The sequence below is a fragment of the Rhinolophus sinicus genome, linkage group LG17 (genome assembly GCF_036562045.2).
Source record: "Rhinolophus sinicus isolate RSC01 linkage group LG17, ASM3656204v1, whole genome shotgun sequence".
NCBI classification, from domain to species: Eukaryota; Metazoa; Chordata; class Mammalia; order Chiroptera; family Rhinolophidae; genus Rhinolophus; species Rhinolophus sinicus.
In genome coordinates, this window is record NC_133766.1 from 10,095,383 (window position 1) to 10,110,724 (window position 15,342).

At 34.9% G+C, this 15,342-nt stretch overlaps 1 protein-coding gene across 3 annotated transcripts in view; it reads left to right on the top strand.

The window, feature by feature from the left end:
* CEP350 (centrosomal protein 350) overlaps positions 1 to 15,342 on the top strand; it is a 107,136-nt gene that overhangs the window by 50,328 nt on the left and 41,466 nt on the right. For all 3 annotated transcript variants that reach the window (XM_019732931.2, XM_019732838.2, XM_019733025.2), the window contains exons 18-27: positions 452 to 615; positions 891 to 1,001; positions 1,457 to 1,597; positions 2,707 to 2,843; positions 3,685 to 3,807; positions 7,015 to 7,184; positions 9,140 to 9,336; positions 9,982 to 10,166; positions 10,637 to 10,724; positions 14,301 to 14,447. In XM_019732931.2, coding sequence (XP_019588490.2) covers positions 452 to 615; positions 891 to 1,001; positions 1,457 to 1,597; positions 2,707 to 2,843; positions 3,685 to 3,807; positions 7,015 to 7,184; positions 9,140 to 9,336; positions 9,982 to 10,166; positions 10,637 to 10,724; positions 14,301 to 14,447 — 1,463 coding nt within the window. The remainder of the gene's footprint in view (positions 1 to 451; positions 616 to 890; positions 1,002 to 1,456; positions 1,598 to 2,706; positions 2,844 to 3,684; positions 3,808 to 7,014; positions 7,185 to 9,139; positions 9,337 to 9,981; positions 10,167 to 10,636; positions 10,725 to 14,300; positions 14,448 to 15,342) is intronic.

The following is a 15,342-nucleotide window of genomic DNA, read 5'->3' on the forward strand; positions in this document are numbered from 1 at the left end:
CATAGGGAAATGTTATTTCAAATGAATGTGATTCCTTTTTGAAGTATTAAACAAAAACCGTGCAGGAGAATAAAATTTGAGAAGCATTGGAGATTCAGTAGTGGGGTTTTTTTCCCATCTTGCCAACATTAATCAAACCATACCTGAAAAACGTATGTACTTTAAGTATTTATATGTGTGTGTGTATATATATATACACATATACACATATATACATATGTGTGTGTGTGTGTGTATGTATATATATATATATATATATATATATATGTATATACGCATGCTTAGCACGCACACACACGAAGTAACTATTAAAATACATTGTACTCATCAGTCACTCTCCTATAAAGGAAAGCAGACTTGTTTTTGGCTCTTAAAATGAGAAATGAATTTAAAAAATCTGCGATGTAATTTCATGTGAACTTTTACATTTGACAATTGTTATGCCCTCCAGGTTCTAAACGCTTTTCTCCCGCTGGCCTCCAGCAGCGTATGATAGCTGAACTCAGTTACTTGAGTGTCATTGAGGAGTCTGTGCGCCAACTATCAGATGTAGAAAGAGTTAGGGGCATTTCCCTTGCTCAGCAAGAGAGTGTGTCCCTGGCTCAGCTCATAAAGGTATTTGTGGAGTTTTCTTCTTTAGCTTTCTGTGTTTTTCTCTTTTTTTTTTTTGCTGTTTAAAATAATCTTAATGATGAGTTAAAAAAACATAGTAGGTAGTCACTAGGTATTTTGATAAATGGTGGAGGTCTATCCTATTTATTGTCTTTAGGCTTTAATTGGTGGCTTCAAAGGATTTGTGTTAAGAAAATAGCATGGTATCTACTATAGTTACTGTGTTACAACAGTTGAGTGTCTTCGAGTTACTAGTTGGTCATTTCTTTCTCTTGTAGGCACAGCAACAACGCCATGAGAGAGACTTGGCCCTGTTGAAAGTGAAGGCCGAACAAGAGGCTCTGGAGTGTCAGAGACAATTAGAAGAAACTCGAAACAAAGCTGCTCAGGTAACTTACTTTGCAGCAAGTACTGGCTCTTAAACCTAAATTTGTATCTTTGAAATCACTTTAGTGTTTTTAAATTATATAGGAATAAAAAAGAGAAGATGTCAGTTATGACAGATGGGTTAATTTTATGTCATTTGATTCTTGTAGCAACCCTGTGAATTTGAGTAGTGAAGATTTAGTCCCAGTTTAAAGAAGTAGAAACTGAGGTACATAGTAGTTACCTGTCCACAGACACATGAACTCATGAACGATGGAGTTAGGACTTACCTCCAGCAGTGACTTTAAGACTCCAAATTTTAAACTCTAGATTTTAGGACATGAACTCCAGATAGTAATCAGGTGTTTTACTAATAAGAACATTTGATCAATGAAACAAGTTTACAAATTAAAGCTAATTTGGGTTAGGGAGAGACTGTGACACGACAGAAGTTCTCTTTACCCTCTTTTATTTACAGGCCCATGCGGAGTCATTACAGCAGGTGGTGAAATCACAACGGGATGTCACTGACGTCCTGCAGGAAGCAACTTGTAAAATCGCTGCCCAGCAAACAGAGACTGCTCGCCTCACCACAGACGCAGCACGCCAAATCTGTGAGGTAGGAACCACTGAGAACCCTTTCCTTTTCGTTCTTTTTAGTCAGTCTGAGAACTTGGGTCTTTTATTGCAGTGTCTTATACATTTGAATGTATAGAGGCAGAGCATAAGATGGAGAACTCTAAATTTCTGCCCTTCAGTAAGCTTTTAAAAAATATATTGATTTTTTAAATGAATAATTTACAAACTATTAAATGTATCTACTTTAAGTACTCAGTTTGGTGAGTTTAGACAATTATATAGATACGTATGTCGATATATTTCTATATCTTATCTGTTCATTCCTATCAACACCACCATAATCAAGAAACACTATATTTCTAGTACTCTAAAAAGTTTGCTCATACCCCCTAACCTTGGTCCCAGGGAGCCACTGGTCTGCTTTTTATGACGATTCTTCATTTTTACCCAGAGTGTTTTAGTGTCTTTCACTGTACCAAGGATAGAGCTAGAAGTAGTTTTACTGCTGTCTTTATATAGGATATCCGTAATCCATAGATACAGTTTATTTTAACAGTTACTAGTTAGGACTGTGTGAAGTGATTGTTATTAAACAGCCACGAGACTACTATATGTTGGGTACTATAGGATTGTGCAAATAAGTGTAAAGTAGAGCCTCCTTTCTCAATAAAATTTTAGGCAATATTGACAAAGATTTCAAAAACACTTCAAGTCATCAAAGTCAGTGATTGAATAAATGCGAAATGAATAATATGTGCAGCAATGGCCACAATGGCCAAGAGTAGGAAAAATGTACTTTACATTGTTGGTCGGAAAAGACTCGGGAAGTAGTAATTGAATTGATTTTTGAAGGAAGATCCAATTTTTGGTTTACTATGCCTTATTGTATGACTTATAGGCTTGCTGTCTATTTCATAGATACTTATAGTTGGGTGAAACCTTAGAAATCATGCTGTCCAGCTCTTTATTTTTATAAGGAAGGTGTTGAGACAAAGAACCTAAATGACTTGCCCACAATATTTCGCCGATTATGGCAAAATTGTCTCACTCTCCATCCCGTAATCTTTCCAAGACACTGTGCTCCCTCTCAGTTCTTCTGTGACATTATCTTTTTAAATCTACTTTTGCCTTGTGTGTGTTCATATTTAGATGGCAGAGTTGACTCGAACTCGTATCTCAGATGCCATCACTGCTTCAGGAGCTCCCCTAGCAACGCTATACGACCACCAGCGGCAACATGCACCAGACTTCGTAAAACAGCAAAGGCCCGGGGCTGCAGCAGATAGGTTAATATTCATTCATTCAGCAAATACATAATGAGTATCTACTATGTTCCAGGCACTATTGTGGGACCTTGGAATACAGTTATGAGCATACAGTGTAGTGGGGAAGATAGACATTAATCAAGTAGTCACTTCAATGAATGAATACTATATAAACTGAGGCAAGTTTTATGAACGAAAAGAATGTATGTCTCTGAAATATATAACAAAGGAATTTGAATAGCCTGTGGGTGCAAGGAGGTCAGAGAAGGCTTTCCTGAGGAAATGGTGAGCTTATGGTGAGATCTAGTGGATGAAAAGGAATCGGTGATGTAAAGACGGTAAGGAATAGGCAGGTCAATACATGCAAAGGTAGGAAGAGAAAATGAAGGAAGACCAATGGGACTGGAGGCGGAGAGCAAAGGGGAGGATGATAAGAGATGATGCAGGGATCAGATCATGGCAGGGCCTTGGCAGACCTTAAGCGTTTTGGAGTTTATTCTAGAGCATTGAATAATCAGAGAGTTTTTTTAGGCAGGCTGGGGTGATGTGATCATGTTTGGGTGTGTCTTTCTTTTACATCACATTTTGGCTGTCTCTGATTCATAGAGTTTAAGTCTCTATTCACAGTCATTGATACTTGGGTTGATTTGTGTTTATTTCTCATAATAAAGCAGAAGATATTCTTTAATGTGTTATACACCCTTTTCTAGGAATGAATGCCTTTCTTCCTCAGATACTTTGTAACAATTATCTCAATTTCTGTTCATTCAAGATTTTCTCACATGTTAATATTGAGCAGTATTTAAAATCTTTCTCTTATTATAGACTTCAAATGTTTAATCAGTTTTTATTTTCTTTGTAGGAAAAGTCAATCTGTTTCACTCTCTCACAGTAAAGAAGGGACCCTTGACTCAAAGCATCAGAAGTATTCTCCTTCATGTGATAGTTATTCTGAATCTTCAAGATACAAGAATCACAGTAGAAGGTGAAAACAGTTTGATGTAGTAAAGTCCGATAAATGACTGAAATATTGCTTTTTTTTTTTTTTTGACTTCTTAATTAATTTCTTTAAATGAAATAATTGTGTCTTGCCTTCAAAGTTCTGGCGTCCTCCATTTAATTAGCTGATTTACAAAACAGCTGTTCCATGTAATAATATAGCCACCATTCCTTGAGAGCCTGTATTGTACAAGCACTGTATAAGTTGTTTTTCCTACATTTAATCTTCACAACAACCTTCCAAGACAGATATTACCTTATTTTATAGATTAGGGAACAGAGTTATGGAGATGTTAAGAAACTCACCCAAGGTCACATAGGTAGTGTGGCACACCAAGGAACTGAGTTTTGGTTTATCTGGCTCTAAAGCCTGTGTTTATTAGCTGACATCCATATTTTTTGGTATTTATGTACTAATTTTTATCATTGTAAAAGAAGAGTGAATACTTTGTCATGGTACTTGGCACAGTATTAACATCTATAGTTTTCAATTGTGGTTCTGTCCTTGAACTAGAAGATTTTAGAGGCTACTTCCCAGCATTCTTAGAGGTAGGATACTATGCTGTCAAATTGTAGTAAAAACCTCAATTAAAAAAATTAAATCATGACACTAAAAGACATGAAAGTTAATGTGATGTGAGTACTAGTAGTTAATTGAGTACCGACTGTGTGTCTGGAACTGTGTGACTTTCATTTAACCTTCACTGACTCTTCATTTAGGCCATCATCTGGGTTGTTGTGATGGAATCCTAATAGGTTTTCCCACTCTGTTCATTAACCACATGGTAACCAGAATGATATTTCTAAAATTTGCGGCCAATTGTTTATTCACCTGTTTGAAACCTTCAGTATTCCCTCGGAATAGGCCTTTGATCCATCTCCAGCTCTGTCTCTTGGCATTTCCCCTCTTATATTCCACTAATGCTGACTGCTTCCAGTTCTCTTTGTCTTCCATGCCATTGCCTAGGATGTACCTTCTTCTAGACCCTACCCCTTCATTTCATTTAGTTTCCTTTTATTTCTCCTTCAAGAATCAGCGCTACTCCTAGTCTGCTTTAGAGATCTTTTCCGTGTTCTCCCACAGCACTCTGAATATCGCTACTGCAGCCTTTACACCCTCTGTATCCTTGTTTCTTTACTTACAGACTAGACTAGAAGTTCTTTGAGGGCTTCATTTTCATCCCCCTAAGAAGAAACCCTGGACCTTTTGGCAGTCACTTACGCTCTATCTTCCCCCAGCCTTTGGCAACCACTAATCTTTCTATTCTCTGTAGATTTGTCTAATTTGGACTTGCATGGAAATGGCATCATATAATGTGTAGTCCTTTATGACTGGCTTCTTTGACTTGGCATACTGTTTTCAAGGGTCATCTATCATCTATCAATACTTTATTCCTTTGTATAGCCAAGTACTATTCTGTTGCATGGATGTACTCCATTTTATTTATCAGTTGATGGACATTTTGATTGTTTACACTTTGGACTATTATGAATAGTGCTGCTGTGTACATACATGTACACATTTTTGTGTGGACATATGTTTTAATTTCTCTTGGGTGTCTATACTTAGAAGAGTGTTGCTGGATCATATAGTAACTTTTTTTTTTTTTTTTTGAAGACTTGCCAAGTTGTTTTGCAGAGCAGCTATTCTATTTACATTCCCACCAGGAAGATAAAATTTTTCTATGTCCTCACCAACGCTGTCTATTTTATGTTGGCTGTTCTAATGAGGACCATGTCATTCTTGTGTCCCCCAGAACTTAGCAAAATGCCTCGCACACTGTAGGCCGTCTGCTACATGTTTATTGGGTGAATAATTGGCATGTTACTAAGTGGAAGGACTGAGACTTATCCCATATGTTTGTGACTCCAAAACACTTGCTGTTCCTACATTGTGTCTTTTACCTTACAGCTTTATTCTATGATTTATCTGTTCAAAACATTAAACTAGACAAATAATTGCATAATATTCTGATAGATACTATCATAGAAACATACACGAAAGACAGTATAAACACAGAGACAGAAGTGACCAAACCTTCCTTGGGAGTTGGAGGAGCAGTCCACAAGCAGAAATGATAACTTGAACTAAGTCTTGAATTAGTAGTTCATTAGGCAGAGAGGGAAGGAAGAGCGTTTCAGAAGAGGAAATAGTTTATGCAGAGGATCTCAAACTCTGGTTCATGGTTGGCTTTCTGTATATAGCATCCTCCTTGGTTTCCTTCATACATACATATAAGTAAGTGACTAAACTAAGGAAAGCAGAGAGGGAGGAAGCAAAACATTGAACTTGAAAGCAAGTTCACTAAGCATTTGGAAACTTGAGGCTTAAGGTCAAGGGAAGGACAGAGCTAGTGATATGTATTTGAGGCTCAATCAGAATGACAGTAGGTGAGATTATAGGATGCATAAGATTGCCCAAGGAGAGTCTATAGCATAAAAAAGAAAGAGCCAGAAACAAAACTTGAGGAAACACCATTATTTTAAGGCAAGAAAGTGAAAGAAGCACAGGAAAAGAACGTAAAAGAAGCACAGGAAAACTTGTTATGAAGGTAGGAAGAGAACAGGAGAGTAGAGTCGGGAAATACAAGAAAAGAAAGCTCTTTTATTTAACATTTAACTTTGATATAATTTCAAGTTTACAAAAAACTTGCAGGCATAATTCAAAGTTCCCAAATATCTTTCATCCAAATAACCCTAATGTTAACATTTCTCTACATTTGCTTTAGCAAGCTCTTAAAGGAGATAGAGGTCAACACCATCTAATGTTGCAGAAAAAGAAATTTTCTATTAGATTTGGCAATGAGAGTTTAAATAGAGTTTACAGGAACAGTTCCAGTAGAGTAACTGGGATTCAAGCAGATTGTGATAAAACATGATGTTAATAAAAAATAAGGAAATGGAAGCAAGGAAATAGGAAGTAGAAAGAAGCCCCTTCTCCCAGTAGCTTGCTTTTCAAATGAAAGGAAAAACTGGAGTGACAGCCTGAGGATAGTGGTTGCTCATTGTGACTATTTAAATGTGAAACCTTCCTCTTTTCTACTCATCTTTTCTAAAAGTTTCTTCTCAGACTTACGGCTACTTAGCATTTTTGTTTTATATTATCTTTCATCATTTTATCTCTTGCTCATAAGGCACATTCCTTATTTTGTCACTTTTTGTTTTGTTTTGTTTCCATAATATTCATAAACAGAAGTAGTAGTGGTAGCAGCCGTCAAGAAAGTCCTTCAGTTCCATCTTCTAAGGAAAATGAGAAGAAACTTCATGGTGAAAAGATGGAGAGTTCTATTGATGAACAGGCTCCGACTGCTGTGGATGATTCTCTACGAAGCGACAGTGTACCTTCTCTTCCTGATGAGAAAGGTAATTTTCCTTGCACTTATATGTGTAATAATTTGTTTGGGGAGACTTACCTTTGAGATCATTGTGACTGAGCTAGTTAATATAATTACAATATAGTGATAATGAAAACAAGGTTACATATCTGATAGTAACAATTTCTGATAGAAACTGTAATATATATCTGATAGAAACTATTTCAAGGACAGTAACGCTTGCCAATATTTTATACGATTGTGTGTCATGATCCTAAGGGGAGGCAAAAAATCTAGGAGAACATGCATGTGAATGAATAATATATACTCAACATTGAAAAAAATTACTTTTATTCTATTATGGATATGTAACCTAATTGTAAGAGAATCCATTATTAGAATGTTGCATTTTAAACAATGTAACAAGGGTACAATTTCTTACGAATAATGATAATGTCAGATACAATAACTATATTAAAGTTCATTGCTTAACTCTTTCTAGATCATAAACAAAAGCTATATGTCCATGTTAGATCATGGACAGTGAATAACGTAACAAAGAAAACAGGATCTGGCAATATATGGCACCTTTAAGACAATAAGTCAGAATATTAATAGCCTCCATTCTAGAATTTATTTTTTAAATAACTGGCTCTTAAGCAGTGTTTTTGATTGATAGTCTAGAGCTGTAGTCTTCAAAGCAGGATGGGCAAGATAGTGTTTGGAATCCTAAAAGAAAATATTTAACTTTTCTCATCTTTTAAAAATATTTTTTGTAAATTTTATAATGAATATAATTTGTGGATACAGCAATTTATAGTTATGGCAGCCATAGCTTATCAGTACAGAACTTGGTATCAACCAGGATGTGGGGGGCTTCCCAGCATGCAGTGCAGCCTGTGATAAATGATTCTAATTGGATTACAAATGAATGGCATAACCACACCGAAGGGGATGGAGGGAAAAGGAGCTGACCTAAGTAACTTTGGAAAATAGTATTTTTGAGTGGAAATTCTAAGCCTAAATACAAAAGGAACCGTATACAAATACTGTTTTGGTTTTTTCACATAGGTACTGGCAAACAGTTCTTTATATATATATTTGGGTTTAAGAAATAAGTACATAAATGGATGTTGGATGTTGGAAGCCAGGTTTCTCAGTGTTGGAGAGGGAAGTTATAGATGCACAAGAAAGGAAGACTGGTCAGAAACATCAGTGTGAATCCATGTTTGGATGGTTGGATGGATACAGAAAAGAGTGTGTGTGTGTGTGTGTGTGTGTGTGTGTACATGGGTTATTATACATGTATCTATTACGTGTATAGCTCTGTTCATTGATAGAGTGAAGAAGCAACAAAACCCCAGTAGTGACAACAATAACTAGAGCCCAGATTGTGGTTCCTAAATATTCTCCAATAAAAGAAACCCAGAGCTCTTTAGAGAAATGACTGGTTTTAGGACGGGGCAGGGAAAATACAAAATGAGCTTGGAGCATCTTGTAGTATCAGAAACTAAGGCTGTTCAGTAAACAAAAGGATTGTTGGAGTGGCCTGTCAGAGGCACACAGGAGCCAATTTAAGACTGTCCTGTTTAGTTAAGCATGGATGTGAGTTCTAAAAGTTTTTAACTTGCATGTCTTTGATTGCTAGTAATGCTAAACTTTTTTTTTTTTGTACTTTATTTGGGCCATTTATATTTGCTTTGTGAAGCATCTGGTCATGACCATTTTCTCATTTTTCTATTGGGGTGTTAGTTTTCTAATTGATTTGTAAGGGCTCTTTATATATGAAGTACATTACACTTTTATCATATTTTTTATACTAATATTTTTAGATCTTTTAGAGGTTTTTTTCCTTGTTTGTAAGATAAGTGAATTTTTTTTATTTCGTGCTTACTGCTAGTGATCAGTTCTATGACTTATGTCGTCCCATAGAGGCAGCAAGCACTAATTGAATACCTACTGAAACCTGTTATGATAAAATCTACTGGCTCCATATTCTTTTAGATTCAACTTCTATTGCAACAGAGTATTCCCTGAAATTTGATGAATCCATGACAGAAGATGAAATAGAAGAAAAATCATTTAGATCTTTACTACCTTCTGAGAGTCATCGCAGATTTAACATGGAAAAGAAAAGAGGCCATCATGATGACTCTGATGAAGAAACTTCCCCAGAAAAGACTACGCTGTCTTCTGCCAAGGTGTGTTTCAGTTAACTGTGTCGGTACTTCATAAACAGTTGAGAAAGTGTTCTCTCAAAGGTATGAGGATACATTTTGTACTTGAACTCAATTGTCGGCTACAGAATAATTCTCCTAAAGTACCAATTTTATGTTATGTTTTTGCTTTAGCGTCTGGTATTGCTTTCCTTACAAAGGAGAATACAAACTTTTTCCTTAGAATAACATATAAGGCCTTTGAGGATCTGAGCCAAAGTTAGCTCTTTAGCTCTTTCACCTGCTTCCCTCAGAGAACTTGATTCCATTTAAAAATTTATATTTGTATCATTCTTCTTACTAAATTGTAAGCCTTTTGGATAACAGAGACAAACTTTTATCCCGCTTTATATCTCTGGCATAGTACCAAACTTATGGTACTATAGCAAATATATTTTAGCAAAAAAATTGTTTGCTAAAATTTTATTGGCTGAATAAATTAGCAGATAAATGTTACTTCCTCTCATGTGCCTTTTTTGAAGAATGTTCTCTTACATGGTCGGCAACATTTTAATTCATTTATTTTATTTATTTTATTTTATTTATTTTTATAAGTGCATACCTCTTTTAATGAAGTTAATTAAGTTCCAAAAGGTGTAGATGGTGATCAACTCAAACTCTCTACTTTAGGAGCTGAGCATGCCGTTCTCAGGAGGACAAGATAGCTTTTCTAAATTTACTATGGAGATGGTTCGACAGTATATGAAAGAAGAAGAAATGAGGGCAGCTCACCAGTCCTCACTCCTTCGTCTCCGTGAAAAGGCCTTGAAGGAGAAAACTAAGGCTGAATTAGCCTGGCTAGAGCATCAGAAAAAGTACGTTCTTTCAATGAACATAGTTTTCACTCTTTGATTTCTCCTTTCATTAAAAGGAAATGCTTTTTTTTTAAAATGTTTTTCTTCCCTCATTTAATTTGATTTGATCAATCCCATTTAACAAGAAATATGGCAGCCACCCTTGAATCATATTGTTTTCAAGACCTCTTACTCATATAACGTTTTCTTTGCATTTCTCTTTTATCACTTAACTGACTCTTATGTTGTTGTTTTATACTGAGTTCCTTTATTACGTTGTAAATTTCTCAAAGGTATTTTCTCTTTAAAAGACACAGTCCGGGGTTTGCATATATTATATACACAGTAAGATAATTGTTGGGATAGGAATTGCTGCATGCAGCAACTGCTCTCCGCATTTGAAAATGTTTAATTAGTTTAGTGGTCAAGAATTCTTGACAATAAAAATAGAAATTTAATCTAATCTTTGCCTCAATGGGAAATATTTGCAGACATCTACGAGACAAAGGAGAAGATGATAAAATGCCCCCACTCCGGAAGAAACAGCGTGGTTTGCTCTTGAGGTTGCAGCAAGAAAAGGTATGTTAGGAAAAGTACTCCTTTAAGAGAATTTATCATAAAGCCAGTTAGATTATGGAATCTGTTGTTTTGCCCAATCTCTTTTTCTTATTATCACCTTAAATGAGATGTAATTGAATTCACTACTGTTTATGCCTGTACTACTATAATTACAGGAGTGCTTGGTAGTCTACCGTATTTCTCCTAAATTAGAATTATGTGTCACTGCTAACTTAATACAATAGAGTCAGAAATTCTGCCTTCATTTAGTATATAAAATAATCCTTTGAAATGCATATTTAAAAATTAAGATATTTGTAAAAGAGTCTATTTGGACTAATTTTTTAGTCACTGTTTTCCCAAATAGATTTTTCAAGACATATTAATTACAAATTGACAAATATTTTGGCTTGGTGGACTCAGAAAGACCTAGGATTTAAGTCCTGAAGAGGCAACATGGTGTAGAAGTTAAGAAGTCAGGCTCTAGAGTCGATTACCTGGGTTAAAAATCCCAAATCTAGTAATTATTAGGTTCATAACTTTGGACAAGTTACTTAAGTTCTCTGTGCCTCAGTTTCCTTATCTGTAAACTGAGGATAATAATGATATACGTGGTAGGATTTTGGGGAGGAATAAATGAATTAGTACATATGATAAACTTATAACAGCCCTTGACACAATAGTAAGTGCTCAATAAATGTTAGTTGTTACTTGAATTCCAGCTTTGTCACTTGAAACTGTGTAATCATAGTTAAATTTAAGTAACTCTCTGAGACATAATTTCCTCATCTGTAGACGTAAGATTATACTTCATATGGTGGTTGTGAGGATTAAATGAGGTAACATATGTAAATGGGTTTCATATTGCCCGGTAAATATTCAACAGATTCTAGTTTTCTTTTTTTTTTTAGTGACCTGTCACCAGGTACTAGCCACTGAGTTAGATGATCAATGAACTGAATCATCTGAGTTATATGTTGGATTATTACTTAAGTAGCTTTTTTTTTAATTCGCCATAGGAAACATCACTGATCATATGAACCTGAAAAAAATTCTGAACTTTATTTTTTTTTAAAGTTACATCGTTTTAATCTATAAAAATTCATTGTAAAATAACAAAATTCCTTCTTAGTTAAAATAAGTAAATTTTTACAATGTTACAATAGCTTTCTATTTATAAAATAGAATAAAAAACAGATTTACAGATACTTTCTCTCATTCTGTGGGGTTGTTTTCACTTTTAATAGTGTGCTTTGCAGTGCACAGTGTTTAGATTTTGATGTATCTAATATTTTATTGCATGCCTGCTGATAAAACAATAGTGGGTAAAACTGCTGGTACTATCGCCAGTGTCCGGGCAGTGGCACCAGCTTGTGTTGGTAGTTGTTGTATTTGTCACTGCCACACGTTTGCAGCTAAGAATAGCTAGTTTCACTGAAGAATGTCTTGATTGCGTAGTACAAGTTACTAATTTTATGGAGTGTTGACCTTTGAGTACTGGTTTTTTTCCTCTCTGGAAACGGGAGATGGAAATGGGAAGCCCACCGCTAAGCACTTTGCTAGAACGCAGAGAACAGTGATGAGGAACAAGGAGAAGCACTGGTGCAGTGGTTTCAGTTGCAGGCTGAACGAGCCACATTTGTACATGGAATACCATTTTTGCTTGAAAGAATTATTCAGAGACAAAGCTTATTAAGAGTTGAGTATTTGGCAGTCATTTTCTTAAAAATGAACAAAGCGTGCCCATCACTTCAGAGAAGGCAGCTGACAGTATTTGTTGCCAGTGATAAAATTCAAACTTGCAAGTAAAAGTCAGAATTTCAGAAATTTCTATCCACCATCCAGTATAGTACTAGAGAAATTTTCTTTTGAGATCAGTGGTGACAATGAATGTAATTTTTTGATACTGTATAATGAAATGTGTCAACATTTGGAAGATCTCATAAGTCATTGAACCCACATTTTCTAAATGACCAATGCATGATGTTAAAAAAAAAAATCAAGCCAGACAATAGATTCACAAATCTATAAATACTATTCTTTTCACTACATTTTATTTTGTTTTGGAAAATATAATGATTTTCTTAAAAATATATATAATGCCATTGAATACTCATGAGAGAATGAGAGTGAAAAAGGGCAAGTCAAGTCTTAGTACTATAAAGACAGTTTGATCCTGAGAGACCCTAAAAGGATCTTGGAGACCATCATGGGAGTCTGTGGACCCTACTTTGAAAACTGCTACTCCAGAGAAGCTCATATATGTGCCCAAGGGGACAAAAAATATAAGGATGTTCATTGTAGCATTGTTTGTAATAGTAAACAACAACCTTATCCAACCATAGGGGTAATGGATAAATGAAATATATATATACCTCCAATGTAATTTTATGCAGCATGTAGATATAAGTAAACATGGAAAGATAGCAAAAGCAATGTCTAGTAAATAAAGCAAGATTGAAACTATGTATGTATACATTTATAAAATATTTAAAAACATATGAACCCAACAGTATATGTTTTCTTTTGTTTGTTTTTGGGTTTTTTTTGCAGGTAAGTACAAATATTTGTACTTTAAAAAGAATGTGCTGGAAGGATATGTGCCATCATAGTGATTACTTCTAAGGAGTTGGGGCAGGGGATTGCAGACTTGTTTATCTGTAATGTTTAATTTCTTTATTAAATTAAAGACTAGGAGAAAATATGACAGACTATTAACAATTGTTAATTTGGGATTTTGGAAATTAGATGTTTATTGTGCACTATTCTGCATTTTCAGATAGTTTCAAGAAATCTCTCAAACATGATTAAAAGAAACTATGAGTAACAAATTATTACTGTCTTTATTCTTATTGTATTAACAAGAAAACAGATTAAGACAAATTTGTGGGGAAAAAAGGACAGTCTCTGCTAAATTTTAACATTAACAGTGAAGTGTAATCATCTTTTGCCCACTTAATGAGCAACAGAAAACTTCCTGATACCCTGTGTGCAGAGGGTTTGGTGCAGTGTAGTCCTAGATATTTCTGGTGGCATTTTAAGTGAGAGAATTCTTGTTTTTAAAGAAATTTTTTATACTATTTTAAGGGCCATAAAATGATTCATTCTCTTTGGCTTACTGGTCCTACTTTTTAGAATCTCTCCTAAAGAACTAATCAATAGTATGAAACAATTATAGGTATGAAAGCGTTATTGGTGATGGTAAAAAATTACAAAGAGCCTAAGGGCTTAGCAATAAATACTGGTTACGTTAATTAGCTTACGTGATATGCAACTATGAAATAAGTGTAAAGACTGAGCAGCACTATGGAAAAATGTGAAGAGTATATTAAGTTTAAAAAGGAGCTATGAAATCATCAGTCTGTTATAATTAAAATTATATTAGGGGAGCATGTTAAAATATTTTGGAGTGATGGAGTTATGTGACTCTTCCTTTTCACTACTTTAAAATTTTTCCATGTTAAAATTACTTTTATCTTGAAATACTATATATGTTTGTTTTTGATATATGTGATGATTGGAATTTCTTTTAAAAAGTGTTACTTTGGACTTGTGTCCTCCACATCTCAATCCCTCTCCTAACTCTTTAAACCTTAGGCAGAAATTAAACGTCTTCAAGAAGCCAATAAAGCAGCTCGGAAGGAAAGACAACTGATTCTTAAGCAGCAAGAGGAGATAGAAAGGATTCGACAGACCACCATAAAGCTACAGGAGAAGTTAAAGTCTGCAGGGGAGAATAAATTGGTAAATATCTGAAATTACTATTTCTTTGTTTTCTGCTTCATGCTGCTTGCTAATACCTGCCTCATCTTCTAATGTGATGGGTATGTTCGTTCTAGCATTGTGGTACAGTAGGGAGCTAGGACATATTTTTGTATATGTGCCTTTATGTATAGTGAGAGTTTAGACTCGTGGCTCATATATTAATTATAAGGTGTTTTCAATTTATAAACTCAGTTGGGACAGAGCCTTGCTCTTTCTTATCAACCCAAATACATTCATCAGAATTAGTGAGAGAGACTTTTTTTGCTTTATGATACTTCAGCTGTCCAATGTTAATGTTACCTAATGTGAAGGAGATACTCAGACAAAAACAAAATTTGGATACTCTAAGATACTGTAAAGTGTCTATATAGCTAGTGTTGAAAAATAAATCTCTAATATTCTCTGCTTTGATTTTTAAAATTACTTTAAATTTTGAAACAATCTCAAATTTATAGAAAATTTCAAACACAATGTGAAGAACTCTTTTCTTGAGTTGTGAGTATGTTGCTAACAATTAACATTGACACATTACTACCATTTAATCTGCAGACCTTGTTTCAAGTTTCTCCAATTGTCACAATAATGTCCTTTATATCAAAAGGTCAGCTCAGAATCATGTATTGCATTTAGTCTTCTTGTCTCTTTAGTTGCATTTAGGCTGGAAAAGTTCCTTGACTCTCATGACCTTGACACGTTGGAAGGTTGCATGCCAGTTATTTTGTAGAATGTTCTTCAACTTAGGTTTGAGTTTTCCTCATAATTAGATTCAGGTTGTGCATCTTTGCAGGAATATCACATAAGTGATGGCGCCTGATTTTGATTGATCAAATTACTGATGTTGACTTGATCTCTTGATTAAGGTGGCATCTATCAG